This window comes from Anas acuta, chromosome 6 (assembly GCF_963932015.1).
Source record: "Anas acuta chromosome 6, bAnaAcu1.1, whole genome shotgun sequence".
In the NCBI taxonomy this organism is placed as follows: Eukaryota; Metazoa; Chordata; class Aves; order Anseriformes; family Anatidae; genus Anas; species Anas acuta.
Window position 1 is genome coordinate 14,676,956 of NC_088984.1, and position 14,881 is coordinate 14,691,836.

The window sequence follows — 14,881 nt, forward strand, 5'->3', positions numbered from 1 at the left end:
TGAGCTGTACAGTAAGGTGACCTGAGATAGCAGGGATCATTTCTGGTGCCTCAAAGTCTATATTTCTTTTGGTTTATGGAGCAAATCGGTGTGATGTGATGCCATGACAAATGACAACAGATGCAGAGGCCCTGCTGGAAATCTCAGAGGCCTCTGTAATGACTGCATGGGTCACGGGTCTAATTGATCCTCTTCCTGGAAGAAGCCAACCTGCCAGCTCGATGAGGGGATGTTATGGCATCAGCAGTGCATATGCAGAAATGTATACGTTTGTGTTCACAGTGCTCTTAACTAAACAATTTAAAGATCCAATAAAGTGTGGGAGATCTATGCTGGGGAAAAAGGGGTAACCATAATGCTTTTCATTAAAACCCCAAAAGACATCTGTCAGTCCCAATGGTTCTTGAACTTCAATCTTTTTATCCAGGTAACTTCTGTATTGGTGCCAAAGCTCAGCAATTTACAGCAGTGGAGTTGGCTGCCATGTGAAGATTTTTTTTTTCCCACTTAGCAGAACCTTAAGGGTGGAACAAGACTGAGGCCAAGTTTGGGTTTGTTTTTCTCAGGATTGGATTTTGTGTTCAGGGCTGCCTCTGAGCAGGGCTGTCTCTGCTTAAGCATTTGAACGGGTTAAACATTTCAGGTCCAGCAGAGCTTCATCTTTGGTCACCACTAACCAGGGCGAGAATACAAATGAGTAAGAAGCTGATCTAATGGCAGAAGACCTTTCCACACAAGTGATGCGAGGCAGAAATGATCCCAGTCTCTGGCTCTGAAACTGAGACTCCTTGCCTAAAATATCAAGATATCAAAATAACAGAACCATGTCATATTTCCATGTTAGTACAATCTTCTCATTATAATCAATGCCCAGTGAGGCTCCCACAGTGGGAACATTACTAAAAGACATCAAAGATGATCACTTTTGAAGTAAGTGGAGGTAAAAGTTAGATAAATTATGACACAGTCCGGGAAGATGGTAACACGAGAATGAAGCAATGACTCTGCATTCAGATTTGAGATTAAACTAACACTTATGGAGGCAATCCATCTTATTCTAAAGTCAAAGCTTCTGCCATAGAGGATAACAACATTATACCCATGAGGCTGACCATATGCTATGATTAATCAAACTATTTAATTTAACCTTTATGATTAGAATGAATATGGGCTAAAACAACCATTTGTAACACTTTGTCCTTCCTTAGCATCTTTCATTTATCCAAGAGATCTGTGCCTTTCAGAAGAGGCAGTGTGTCCTCCTCATTAGAGGATGGCAGTAGAAATTAAGAAATCCAAATCACACACTTAATACTATCACTGGCTCGCTGTGCACAAAAGCACACGTGCCTCAGCTTCCCCATCTGCATCACATTTGAGTGCGTGCTCATTCCTGAAAGCACAGGGACTCGTACCCCAGTAGGCACATGGAAGTGCAAACTCAAACAATTAAAACCTCAGGCAAGCCTAGAAGTTAAGTATTATTATTTTGAGATGAGTATATCATAGTGCAGAGAGGCAACTTATGTGCATAAAACCACAGAACATTTTAGCAACCTTTGCTCTTTCCCGCTGTAATGTATTAGGCTGATCAGTCGAAACATGTTTTTATAAAAGGAAGAAAAATGTTATTGTTGTTTCCAAACACACTGTAGATTTATGGCCCATTCACTTGGGACTCTGCTTCAAGTCCTCCATCCTGCTTCTAATTTAGTCAGGCAAGCTAACTTTCATGAAGTTTTGTGCCAAAATGATATTGAATGACTACTGTGTAATGGTGCCATGACCGGGCTCTGAGAGCTGCTACATCTACAAACAAGCAGAGGCAACTTTCTTAAGCTCTGGTGCTCTTACCTGTCCCAATATACATCACGTGGTAGAGAGTATCCTTCCCCTGAACGATATCAACCACCAGTTTGGAAAACCGAATGCTGTCCTGAGTCACATACGGATCTACGGTGACCGGCTGCACCACGTCGTTCATCAGGAAGAGGCGCTGCGCGTCCTGCAGGACTCTCTCCGTCAGGTTCTCGTTAGGGCTGTCATCACTCAGCGTCCCACACTAAACATGGAAGATTGAACTTCAGCACCTGTGTTTTCTCCCCACACCAGTAGCCCAAGACCAAACCCTGAAATGCTTCTTTGATTTCAACCAGCCATGCCCTGGTGATTTTTTGAGGAGGCAGGTCTGTGTGAAGGGGCCCAGGACCAGGCCCCTAGCCTGGGTAATGGCTAGCTTTGGCCTGTAGTCCACTAAAAATGCTTCTCCCAACTGCTCCACTACCATCACTGTGGTGTTTCATTCCCTGGTGATCATCCCCAGCCACTAACCGCCCCCTCCGTGCACACAGCTCTTCAGTCTTCACAGGCCATGGCAGACTGACCTGTGTGAATCCATCCTCCAGCATCAATGGGTGCATGGGGATAGGACTCAATGCCCTGTCCATACAGCACAGGGGGGAAGAAGGGAGTTTATCTTCTGTCTTTTAAACACCAGCTGAAGGCCCACCTCTCGTTAACTGATCCTCACAGTTTCAGTAGGAAGAAAAAAAACAACACACACGCAAATTTCTTTTTCTTTTTGGGTCCAGGTGTTTGGTCTTTCCTTGGAAGGGAAGTTGGTATGCTGCAAATTAGGATGTTGACCTACGGCATCCCAGCTGCAGTGTACAAATTTCCCATGTGCATGCTCTCAATATGCATCAAAGCAACTCTGCAGTGTGGCTGCCTTTCAGAGGTGCACCATGTGGAGCTTCTCTTACGATGTGCTAAAATGAGCTCATAGGAATTTAGCTCACATTTACACAGTCGATATGAATCCTAACAGCTGTGTACTAAGTCCTACAATTGTCAAACCTTTAAGAACTCACTTCAGGAACGGACATGTTTGTCACAGTTGTGCACAACTCGGTTTGTCCAAAAATCCACCACCAATGTCTTGGAGCTTGTGGGAATTAATTGAGCAGGGTGATGCTAGTTCACATCATCAATGAACATGGCCATTTGCTTATCAGCTTTAGCGTTTTGAACCAAGTACCCAGACCAAGGAAATATCAGTGTGGGTTGGGTTGGGTGGTGTTTTTTTTTTGACATGTCTTCAGATGAGCTTTAATACCTTTTTATTGCAAAGGTCATTTTCTTTCATTAGTGTCTCATCCCAAATTCTATAGGGTTTTTAATTGCATCTCTTCTCCTGTCTCCTGTACTCCTTCTGGTTTACACTCCTGCCTTGCTTTGGATGCTTTTCTCTCCACTCTCATTTCTTTCTAGAGCATCACTGAAGGAGGAGTCCCAGTGGCAGGAATGTCGTTGTTGGTTTTGTTTTCTATTCTCATCAAGTCACTGATAATCCTTTTGGGCTATTGGCAGCCCGTGTGCTGACACAGCATCCCTCTGGTTTGGTTTTATTTTGTTTTGTTCTAATTTCCTGATTATCTGCACTGCCCTGATCCTCTATATCCTTCAGTATTTCTCCTTCCTCTCCGCAAGAAAAAAAAAATCTGGCATCCTTCCCTCATCCTCCTTTGTGAACACTGAGGCAAAAAAATTAATTTAATTTTTTTGCAATATCTGCCTCTTTCTGTCACTAAATTACCCTTGTCATCTCCTAAAGGCCCTTCACTGACCTCCTGTTCCTCCTGTACTTGAAAAACATCTTAATCTCTTTTTGCAATCTTCCTTTTGTCTGCCACATACCTCCTTTTCCTTTCCTTATTTTTCCCTGACCCTTTTTTTTCATCTTGCTGCTGCAATCTTTGCACTCCACATTTTATCTGATACTTTTCACTACATGGAAATGCTTTCCAAAGTCCTTTTCTATTCCTCCTGGGTTAGTCAGAAAGTCTTTGATTCTTGGTTAACCTTAATATTCCCTTTAAATTAAAAAAAAAAAAAAAAAGCTTAAGGGAAAACAAAAAAAGCCCTGGTCATGTTTAGCATGGTTGGGCCTTCAGCAAAGCTTTGTTTCTTGGTTTTGAGTGCATCAAGCTGAGGGGGTGATCAAGAGCCTGAACTTGTCCCACCTTGTAGAGGCAGAAGCCCTCACTCAGGTGCTGTGAGGGAATTCAGGGGGAGAAAGTCAGGTTCCTCAGCAAGAACACAAGCGTGTCCCTGCCTGCAGCATGGACCTGCCTCCCATCTGCTCCTGCAGTGATCTCAGCCGACTGCAGAGTCCTTTTTGGAAGGTCCCTGACATCACCACTTTGAAGGCAGATGGCATTTGCAGGCAGCCTCAGCACCTTTGCCATTATAAAGCAGAACCAGATTCACACAATCAGGCTGAAAGGATTCACTGTGCAGGAGCAAGGACAGAAAGATGAGTTTGTCTTCCCTAGGGTTCCCCAGGTGGGAAGGGGCTGAGCTCTAAAATGGGCTCACACTTCAGAAGACTCAGGTTGTGTGGGGCTCTCAAATTCTTTGTGCTGCAGTGACTGAATTTGGGCATAAAGCAACTATCATGTTCTATACATTTCAAATTGGCATAAACTCATAACCCTGGAAAACTACTCATTCATAAACCCAAAGATTTTTAAGGCTAGAAGGAATCACTATGTCCATCTGGCCTCTTCCACTACTTACTTCTGCAACATGTCAATAACTTCTGGCTGAGCTACCGTGTCTTGGAAAGACATCCATCTCACACAGAAACACCGGCTGCCTTCAGGGCCCCATTAAGTGATGGAAAATTCATCACATCCTTATGCAGTCACAGTAGTTAATTACCTTTCTTGTTTTAAAATGTCGGTTGTCTCCATTCTAGTTTGACTTTGTCAGCTTCAGCTTACAGTCATTGAATCTGCAAGCTTCGGTGGGGATGTGCAGACTTATCCCCTGTGAGGACCATATGCTCAGAGTTCATGTATTGGTGATGAGTGTAACAGAAATAAGAGAGTAGGAAGAGTGGATTTTCCCTGATGTATCAGAGTTTGGGTCCATCTAGCCTGATGCAGCTCGCACCATAGGCCAGTATTGCTTGTTTCAGGCTTTTTTCAGGGGGGGCATTCCAGTGATATATCCTGCAGGAAACCTTTCCTCCAAAATTTTTACCCAGAATACCATCCCTGGCCCACAGATATTTTAAATTCTTCATTCTTACAAAAGCTCTGAACATTTTTATGTGTAAAAACACTTAAATTTTCCCATAAATCTCATGGTTTCAGTAACATGTGGCAAGGAGTTCCACAGACCAAAATACTCATGAAGGTAGAAAAATATCATTTATCTGCACTGTGGATCTTCCTGGAAAAATAAGCCCCTGTAAGAATCAACCCAGTGGAGTGACAGAACATTAAAAGGACTGGAGCACACTGAAGGGCAGTAGCAGTACCTGGAAATTTGGGATGGGGTTTAACGTCGGCAGCCAGGCAGATCTGGGGTTCTCTTGGTAACGGAAAGGGCCGTTAAATGCCTGAGTAATGGCACTCAGATTGAAGGCACACACTGCTGAGGCAGCTATGCTGTTTCTGGAAAAGGGGAGAAAAAAATCAATTTAATCATTAAAACATTGACATTTTCATCATAACAGACATCAAGCTTCACTCAGATAAAATACATGTAAATTGCTAGGTAGACGTACAGTGATACCAATCTCACAGGGAGCAAAAATAAATAAATAAATTGTAAAATGCAAATGAATTGCATGACAATTTTTGAGAATGAATTTTAAGCTTGGTTTTAAAATGGCTGTGATTTAAGGGCCACGGAAGTAGTTCTGACATGAAAGGTGAACACAGTTTAATTTGCATGGATTATTTGCGTCTGGTTTTATTTTTATTTTTTTACCACCCCATCTATCTTGATTGATTACAAACAACATAATTTTTAATCTCCCGGTGTTTCTCAAGGTGAAAGCCCGTTTCTACAGCCTCCTGAAATCTTCAGCTATAAAATATATCCCCTAATGTTTATATAGATACATATATATTATTTGTAAGTATACACAAGCATGCACACAGGCAGGGGGAGGGACGGAATGACAGTGCACACCAAGCTGGTTGTTACGACAGCTCAGCAGGCAAAGATGTCTTGCTAATACGTGCAAGCCTCTGTTTGCAGTGATTACTCCTTCGTGCTCCCAGCCGGGATCAGCATCTGTCTGGGGCAGGCTGCTCCCCACGCACGCACGCACCAGCCAGAGGAGGCACGGCGAGAGAAATGCCACCGCAGGAAGGACTCTTTGCAAGGGAATTTGTCACAGGGAGGTGATGCTGCCCGGGCAGACTTGCACACAGCTCAGTTGGCCTTTGCTGGCCCATTTCAGCCACGGAGGGCCCATTTCTGCAGGGTCCTGAGCAGGCTCAGCGCTTTTTGCTTCCATAGGGTTCAAGTGCACCTCCCTGATGAGCCGGCATCTCCAAGAAGTAGGTCCATTTGCTCAGTGGTTGCCTGAAATTCAAAACCTGCTCCCAGCCCTCTCCCTTTTTTAAAGGGAAAGAACATTTAGAGAGAAAGATATCAAAATAAAACTAAAAATAGGGCTAGCACAGGAAACCGACTCGTCACAGTGCCTTTTAAATAACCCAAGCCCTGCTGTATGTATCTTGCTGCTAATTAAAGCAGTTTGAATTCTCTGAGAGGAACATTTTTTTTTACTAAACCAGTAATTATACTCTCTTGCGCAAAAAAATAAATAAAAAAAAAGCCTTGCTCCACAGTCCCAGGCAGGAAAGTAGAAGGCCAGATCCTTTCACAGCATATTTCTTCAGAGCAATACAACGTCAGGAGGAACTTCTTGCTTTGCCTTCCCACTCTCCACTCCTGCCCCTGCCCTTCCACCCCCCGAGTGATGGAGTAGCTCCCTTTGAACATGTCAAAGCAGCGCCAGGCGAACCTTTCTCCACTTTTGTCTGAACACCACTGACGCAGTGCATGCTCACAGACGGCAGCTCTTAAGACAAAGCTAATGATGGATGACAAGTAAATGCCTTGAGGCACACATGGGAAAAAAAAGAGAATGAGAAGGAAAATGAAAAAGGAAAAGAAAGAATAAAACCCTGATAGTCTAACAAAAACACTTAAAAAAAAAAAGATTTTTTTAGGTCCCTGCTAAAGACTCCACAATATAGCCCTTTCCTTTTGAATGAGGCTTTTGATGAAATAATGCTATCTGTGGCCTGGCATATTTCCTATCCCTCCCTACTAAAGCCCAGATCCCAGTCTCAAACCAGTGGCATCAATTTGGCCAGCTGGCCCTTGTGCTGCCCTGGTGGGAAGTGCAAGCTCCTTTATTCCACCTCCTGCTCCCTGTGACTAACTAGGTGAGTTAAGTTCAAGGAGGCTTTAACATAGTCTCCAAAAACTTTAATAAAAGCTTTTTAAATATTTCATCAACAGCTTCCCCCAAAAGCTCTCTTTCCCACTGATTTAGCAGGATATAGCTTAAAATGAAGCAATAAATCTTTATATGGGTGTTTCCACCAATAAGTATGATACAGACTAAAAGCCCTTTGTTATAAGATGACCGTAACTGCATTAAAGATGAACCTGCCAAAATAAAAATACCTTTAAACAAAAAATAATAGTTTTGTGGTGCATCAGTATTCCATTATAAAGGTACTCAGACTAGAGCGCGCATCAGCCCTCTTTGTATGCAGCGCTCATGCAGCATGATATAAGTCCCAGTGGAAGTTAGAAGAATAATTACCATTATTTCTCTAGTCGGATGACAAATTGGAACATTTTCTCTTTGAACTCTCAAAAGAACATCATGTTGTAGACCCAAAACGCTACTTGATCTAGCTTCAGCTATTATCAATAACTCATCTCTTCAATTACACAAATGTTACATATTATATTGTCCTCAGAAGATACCAGTGGGAACACACACCCGTAATGTAAGAAGAGTGACTTAAGTGCAATCCGAAGAGGAAAGGGGTAACACTTACCATGTCTCATGCTTTAGCAAACCTGGGAGACAGACACAGCACAAAAGAACTGTTCCAACCCGAGCTAGTCTGTCTCCTCTGTTTTACACAAAATCCATATAAATTTGATTAATATTGTACATTTATTAATAATTTTATTCTCATTTCCAATTTCCGTTCTTGGCTGGATGAATGGACAAATGGATAGATAAAACATTATCACTACGGGCATAAAAGTGTCTCTGATATTAAAAAAAAAAGTTGTTCCATCTCAATTGCCCATAGCAGTAGCCAGGTTTCCTTTACACATTCAGGAAGTTTGGCTAACAGCCTTTAAATGTTTTTTGGGGGAACAACTCATGCTCCTTTTGACTCCAGGATAGATTTCCCTGAAGTCCACAGTCAAGGTCCAGTGCTCACTCATTATTATTTTTTCACAGAATCACAGAATGGCTGAGGTTGGAGGGACCTCTGGATGTCTTCTGGTCCAAATCCCTGCTGAAACAGGGCCACCCAGAGCAGGTTGCCCAGAACCACGTCCAGGTGGAATGTCCATTTTGAAAATGTCCAACAAAAGAGACTCCACAACCTTTTCCTCGTCACTTCTCCAACAGCTCACTTTTGGCTGATGTTGGCAACAGTAGTGCAGAAAAAAAAACGTAGAAGGTGAATGAGGGTGGCCAAACACTTACCTACTTCTTGGCATTTACAGACTGGAAATATCATTTTGGATCTGTTGACTTTATAAAAGTCATTATAGTGAAACTCCCAACAGTGCTCTAGCTCAAAAAGTTGGGTCTGATGCTTTGTGGCTTCAAGGGCTGCCACGCCAAAGAGAACAGACCTAAGGTCTGTTCTTCAGAGAGGCTTCACTTCTTTGTTTTGCTGTGGGGCTTCTTGGGACCAGACACTTATTCATATTGAACAGTACTCTCTGTTGCACAAAAAACCCCAAAGAAGTTGGCTAACCAGCATGAGAAAGATATTTTGAGTGGTTGTCATGTGGAGTAACTAACTCAGATTTTCATCCTCTAGTTTACACATCAGGATAACACCCCCCTGGAGAGCATGCATTATTGAAACTCAATACCACACAGACTGGTTATAGCTTGAAACTTATCATCCTAGCCTTGGGCTTCAGAGAAAAAGTTATTTGAGTTTTTCTGACTTAAAAAAATACATTATGAGTTTTTTAATATATTTTTTAATTAACTCCTCTTCTCTTTTCTGCTTTCACAGCTACACTAAATCATTCCAATTACAAGTTTTTTCAATATCAAGCCAAGAAAAGGTGATTATGAAGTTTCAGAAATCATTCCTTCCCCTCAGATTTCCAACACTGCTTTTGATTTATGGACCCCAAACTGTTTGTAGCAGAGGTACAGACCCACTTGGAAATGTTAAATGCTGTGTAGCCTCCATGACCTTGCTTCTATAATATGTTGTTCAGCAGTTTATGTTGATTTCAGTCCCTGCTGTTGTCATCCTATTTGCCTCTTTTTCCTCCTTCCAATACTTCTCTCCCAAGCACATGTACCTGTCCATTTCTAGGGCCAATCCTGATGTTCCCACAATAGTGTCAGATCATTCAGGCAGTGAACCTGTCTGAAAAATCTTTTTTTTTCTACTGGGTCATTTTCATACCTGCTCTCCGAACAACACAAGTAGCATTGGCACTACAAAAAGTCAGAAGTCTGTCACAGCTCAGTTTTAAATCAAATTAAGTTACCCTAGAAATGTACTGTCACCCCGTAAGGGACTCCAGGCATCCATGAACAACGGACTAAAAACGTTGTCCTAAAGGCAATGCTGCTGTGATGGATAATACAGACCTATCTATTCTCTGCATTAAACCAAGGGATCTTTCAAAAATTATTGCTCAGACTGTCTAAGAAATCAGAATATTGCCAGTTTCAGACTGCTGGGGATAGAAGAAGAGCAGTAAAACCAGTGCAACTTACACATTAGTGGTGAAGACACCATAGATCAGGTCTTGCTCAGGAAGGTAGAAGGTGCTTTGCAATTCATTATAATAGAAAGGGATTTCTCCAGCACGGGAACAGTTCAGCCTGGCCTTCATGAAAGTTGTCCATGTGTCCTCCAGCAAAAATCTCCCCCCAATGTCATTTTTGCAGACTCTGGCCACACGAGAATACACTGTTTTCCCACAATCGTGTTCTACTGCGTTCTCTCGGAAAAAGAAGTAGGTGAACAAACCGATGTCGTAGGCAGCAATAAAGTTAGGCTCTGAAAAACAAACATGTGAAGAGATTTATACAGGTCAGAAATCAATCCGTGCTCAGTGACTTGCCCAATGCATTGCACTGCCAGCTCCTTTTACATCGGCTGTCAAAGCTGCGACCACAGGGAGTTTGGAGTCAGCAGCAGACATAAAAACAGTAGATGAGAATAATGATATATGGGGGTACAGCTCTAGCTCCATTTTTCAGATCATGGAAGGATCCCTTCATTTCCCCACTTTATTGGCTCTGCTGCTACTGACTTCAGTGAAAGCAGAGTTTAACGCTTTGCATATGCACGACTACTCTCTGTACCTACAGTTGTTTTACGACATAAAGCCTTCCCATTGGGTTCTTTTACCTATTCTCTTCTGAAGTGCACCTTATGGTGTGTTAAATATGCTGCTTGCATCCGCCCGATTCCCCAGACTGCTGCATTGAAACATTCAACCTATTTTCCCAGCGCAATCACATCTGGCTTTTATCACAAAGCCTTTCCAGTTTCTAGGCACAAAAGATTATCTTATGTCCGTAAAACAAAACCACACCACAAAATGACAGTATCAGAGCAAGCTCTCCTTAATTCTTTTTCTCCTGGAATCATTGTTATTGTTTTCACAAGGATTGAAAAGAACCTGGTGTTGGTTTGTAATGAATATTTTAATTGGCTATTTAACAAAGCTTTAAAGTGTACAGTCTTTCATCCCAACAATTTCTCTGGCAAAGAGAAAAGATTGGCCAATTAATAATATATGACTAAACAACAACAACAACAAACCTGTTGGTTTTACAGGTGCTTTTACGATGTTCATTTCTGAGTAATGCTCAAAGGAAAAAGAAAAAAGAAAAGTACTGAATTTCTTTAATGTTGCAGCCCAGGGGTGAAAGGAGAACGGAGTCTGGCAGAGGGGAGGGCAGACTCATGGTGCTGCAAGGAAGGTTTGGGAGGTAGAACATGGTTCAGAGGGAAGGGCACTGCAGAGCATCTCTGATCAAACTTTCTCTTTCAGACAGTGAACTTTAAAGGGATCGCTGTGATCACCAACCTGACCTTCCTTCCGTCTAATATGAACCAGAGAATTTCACCCTGTAATTCCACCATCGGATCCTACAACTCACAGGTGAATTAGACCTCGTTTTTTGAAGGAGATCTGATCTTACAGGACAACGTCACATGGCTTTACATTCATCACTTTCCTCAGTGACTCGTTCAAATGACTAATGACTGCCCCAGCTGCAACCTGCACTTCTTCTTCCATTTGACATTATCTGGTTTTAGCTTCCAATCACAGGCTCTTGTCATGACTTGTCTGTTAGATTAAAGAACTTTATCCTGCCAGAGATCTTCTCCCGGTGTAAGTACTTCCATATCATGTGCAAACCACCTTTTATCTCCTGTTCAGAAAGATAAATAAATTGAGCTCCTTAAGTCTCTCACTGTGAGGCAGACTTCCCAAGCTTCAAATCACTCCATGGCTCTTCTCTGAATCATCTTCAAGTTTTCTGTTTCTTGTTGAAAAGTGGCCAGAATGGGATGAAATTAGTCCAAAGTCACCAATACTGCACAAAGTTGTAAATCCAAGCATCATGTTAGCTTTTCCAAACACGGACTAGAAACTCGGTTTCTATTTGTCCTTCTTTAAACTCCCCTGTTCCAAGGTTCCCCCGTGTGACTTCCTTCTGAATTCTTAATTCATGTGCAGACAAGTGGCACATATTTCTAATGAGTGTATATGAGCTATGCTACTAATTGTCCTAATTCACTCACAGTCTTGCCTGATAACATTCTTCTACAGCTCCTGCTCTCTATATAATATTATCTATGAGTGTCTGCAGAAGCTAAGTTCATTCTCATGAAGTTCCAGAGAGTGCACAGTCCCACCGTTCATATCCTTGATTGAAAGGTTCTGAAATCCAACAGAAATGTTCTGAATACTTGGTCAACTTACCTGGGCCTTGAGAGAGGAGAGAGGAAATATTGGGGTCTCCATCATTATAGTCTGCTCAGTCAAGGTGTGCTTTGTCCCAGCCAGAGGATATGGACTTACTGCAGGAACTACTGGTTGAAATTCTACAACTTGTTTGATGCAGGGTATTATCACACTGGTAACAGCTGCTTTTAATAACTATAAGTCCACAATACCATGGGTTTACATGTAACATAGCTTGCTGTGAAATTTCTCGTTTTCAGACTGATCTTGTACTGAAACGAACCATTTTCAGCTGAGATAGTGGAAGTAGAGTGTGCTCAACACATTGCAGAACTGGGTCAACAACATGAGGCTTTATTTAACTTGGATCTTCAAATTGTTGAGGGATTTTCTCATTAAAAGGATGCACTTGGTCATCTCCGAAGACAGAGACCCATAAATATATTAAGTAGCCTGTAAGACCCACTTTGCATATTCTAAATCAACTCCTCTGACATCCTTCCAGGCTATTTTTAAATGTCTTCTAAGCTGCACTGATCATTGCACCGGAAGCCCATCCCCATCATAACTCTGGATTCCAATAAGAAAACCGAGGGAAGGATTTACAAGCCTGCCAAGTTGACTTTAATACACCTCTTGCTCAGATACGACCCACATGACTTTACCATTGAGCCATTTGGAGTTGTACTGTGCTGTCCTAAGTGGGGGAACATTTCCAAGGCTGCGGTAAATAGCAGGATCCCGTCCAGAGAAATCAATTACAGTTGCAGCATAGAGTTCTCCTCGTGATGTAATCACAGCTGTCGAGTTATGCCGGGGGTCATACGGGCACCGAGCCACTCCATTAATTCTGTCAATGATTTTGCTAAGATTTCCTACCTGTATTTAAAAGGAGAGAGGAGAGAATTTAAAGAGCAGCTGGCTTTCGTACTGGCACAGAGAATTCAGTTTGCCCATGAGTACCTCCGAGCAAAGCCCTGATGGTAAAAAAAAAACAGGCAGCTATAAGACAATAATGCCAGCGATGACTGTAAATTGATCTTTACATACATCACTTGCCAATGTAAGAAGTTGTGTCTGAGCCTCACTGATCCTCCTGCTTTGTAAGAAGGGTAATTCCCCTGCCAATAAAGCCTGCAGAGCCCAACCCACTCACAGTAATCAGGTGCTCCTCTTGCTAGCACAGGTTTCTAATCTTCCATAGGCACCTTCTGAATGTGTACTGGCATTAAAAAGTATAAAAATTAACATTGCTCCGAACCTGCTCCTGCCTCCCTTGAAGCCATAGGGAGTTTTGCCATTTATTTTGAAGGAAACACTTAAGCATTCAGCTCAGGAGGTGCTCACAGCTAAGCCTGTCTGTATTGTCCATTTTCAACACCATACCCAAGGTTTACACGAGCAGCACTTTGTCCAAATCTGGCCCACCCATACCACGGGATTTTTGCTCCCCACCTGCAGACACACCACCCCCTGGCCCAACGGGGCCAAAAACCCCAAACCAAAACAATTTCAGATCAACTGCATTTGGAACATATTCTCTGCACCCATGAAGCCCTGTCGATGACCGGCCTTCCCCAGAGCATGTACCCCAGCCCCTCCATCACTGCAAAAGAGGCAAAACAGACCTGACGACTGGAACACACTGGCGAAAAGGCATTGGTGCCACAGGTAAAAACCTTCTTGCCATAAACAATCAGCACTCGGACATAGTTCTGACACTCCTCCTGTAGGGACACAAGACAGAGACGAACTTTGAAAAGAAGACTGTGGGGTTATTTATTACATTAAAAAGTACCTGTGTGGGAGCTGGAATGCACCTTCTTTACCTTGGAGCAAGATTTGTTGCATCAAGTGCTGCAGCAGTGCACAACTGTAGGGAGTGAGCAGTCTCCGTGAGCAAGGCCACTTTGCTGCTTACTTCTCTGACCACAATCCTGCACGAATAATCTCTGGTAGGATGCTATCCATCAGGCTGACTCTGTGTTAGCTACACAACTGGCTCTTTCTTTCTGCTTAAATTGGAGGAGGAATCCTCCCTCTTTCCATGATATTTCTGACCTGCTTTTCCCATCAGTGCTGCAGCTTTGACAACATTACCCAGACACAACTCTGGTGAAGGGCAGAGGCTCTCCCTGCACTAGAAGTCACGCCGGTGTAGCAGGAAAACAGCAGGAACTTCTCTGCAATGGAAGAATCATGTGCTTGGACAGACCGTTGCTTCCTTCCACCATGGGGCTCCACGCTCAGGATTTTCCATAGTGGAAGGAGTTTCTCTTTCAGGCCAGGACAGAGAGAAATAGCAAAACCCCTCTTCTCAGCCTCTCCTTCCCCCTGCAGCCTCACATCCCGACACTGGTGGGCTGCAGGTCAGGCCAGCCGAGTGTGCCTGGGATGCTCAGTGACAGAGGGAGAGGCCAGGGCTTTCTGAGGTGACCTGCAGGGAGAGGAGGTGCCAGCACAGCCTGTGGCAGCCCCCTGCCCTGAAATCCATCCCCACAGCCCTGCTGAGGGATGCCTGCTGAGCCCAGAACCAGGCTGCCTGCCCTGGGCTCTGGGAGCAGCGCAGAGAGGAGGAGGTGAGCGATGGATGGCTTGTGAGTGGCACCCACGGGCTCCAAGGGAGGAAAGGCAGTTATATTCCACTGTAAACAGAGACGGGAACTTGTTAAAAAATAACAACCTCGGCTGGGTTATCCCGGCTGCCTTGCTTTCCTCCCTCCAATAGATCATAATTTGCTGCTAAGCTGAGCCTCCAGCTGCAGACACCGCTTCTCCTGTAAGCAGCAATCACTCCGCGAGCTTCCCCGTCTCACAGTGCTCCACGCTGCTGATCAGCTCCCTGAAG

At 43.4% G+C, this 14,881-nt stretch overlaps 1 protein-coding gene across 6 annotated transcripts in view; it reads right to left on the reverse strand.

Moving 5' to 3' along the window:
* The window catches only part of SEMA5B (semaphorin 5B), a 260,527-nt gene that overhangs the window by 59,348 nt on the left and 186,298 nt on the right, over nt 1–14,881 (reverse strand). For all 6 annotated transcript variants that reach the window (XM_068687501.1, XM_068687504.1, XM_068687502.1 and 3 more), the window contains exons 8-12: nt 13,662–13,760; nt 12,699–12,912; nt 9,824–10,109; nt 5,327–5,462; nt 1,855–2,062 (exon numbers count right to left, since the gene is read on the reverse strand). In XM_068687501.1, coding sequence (XP_068543602.1) covers nt 1,855–2,062; nt 5,327–5,462; nt 9,824–10,109; nt 12,699–12,912; nt 13,662–13,760 — 943 coding nt within the window. The remainder of the gene's footprint in view (nt 1–1,854; nt 2,063–5,326; nt 5,463–9,823; nt 10,110–12,698; nt 12,913–13,661; nt 13,761–14,881) is intronic.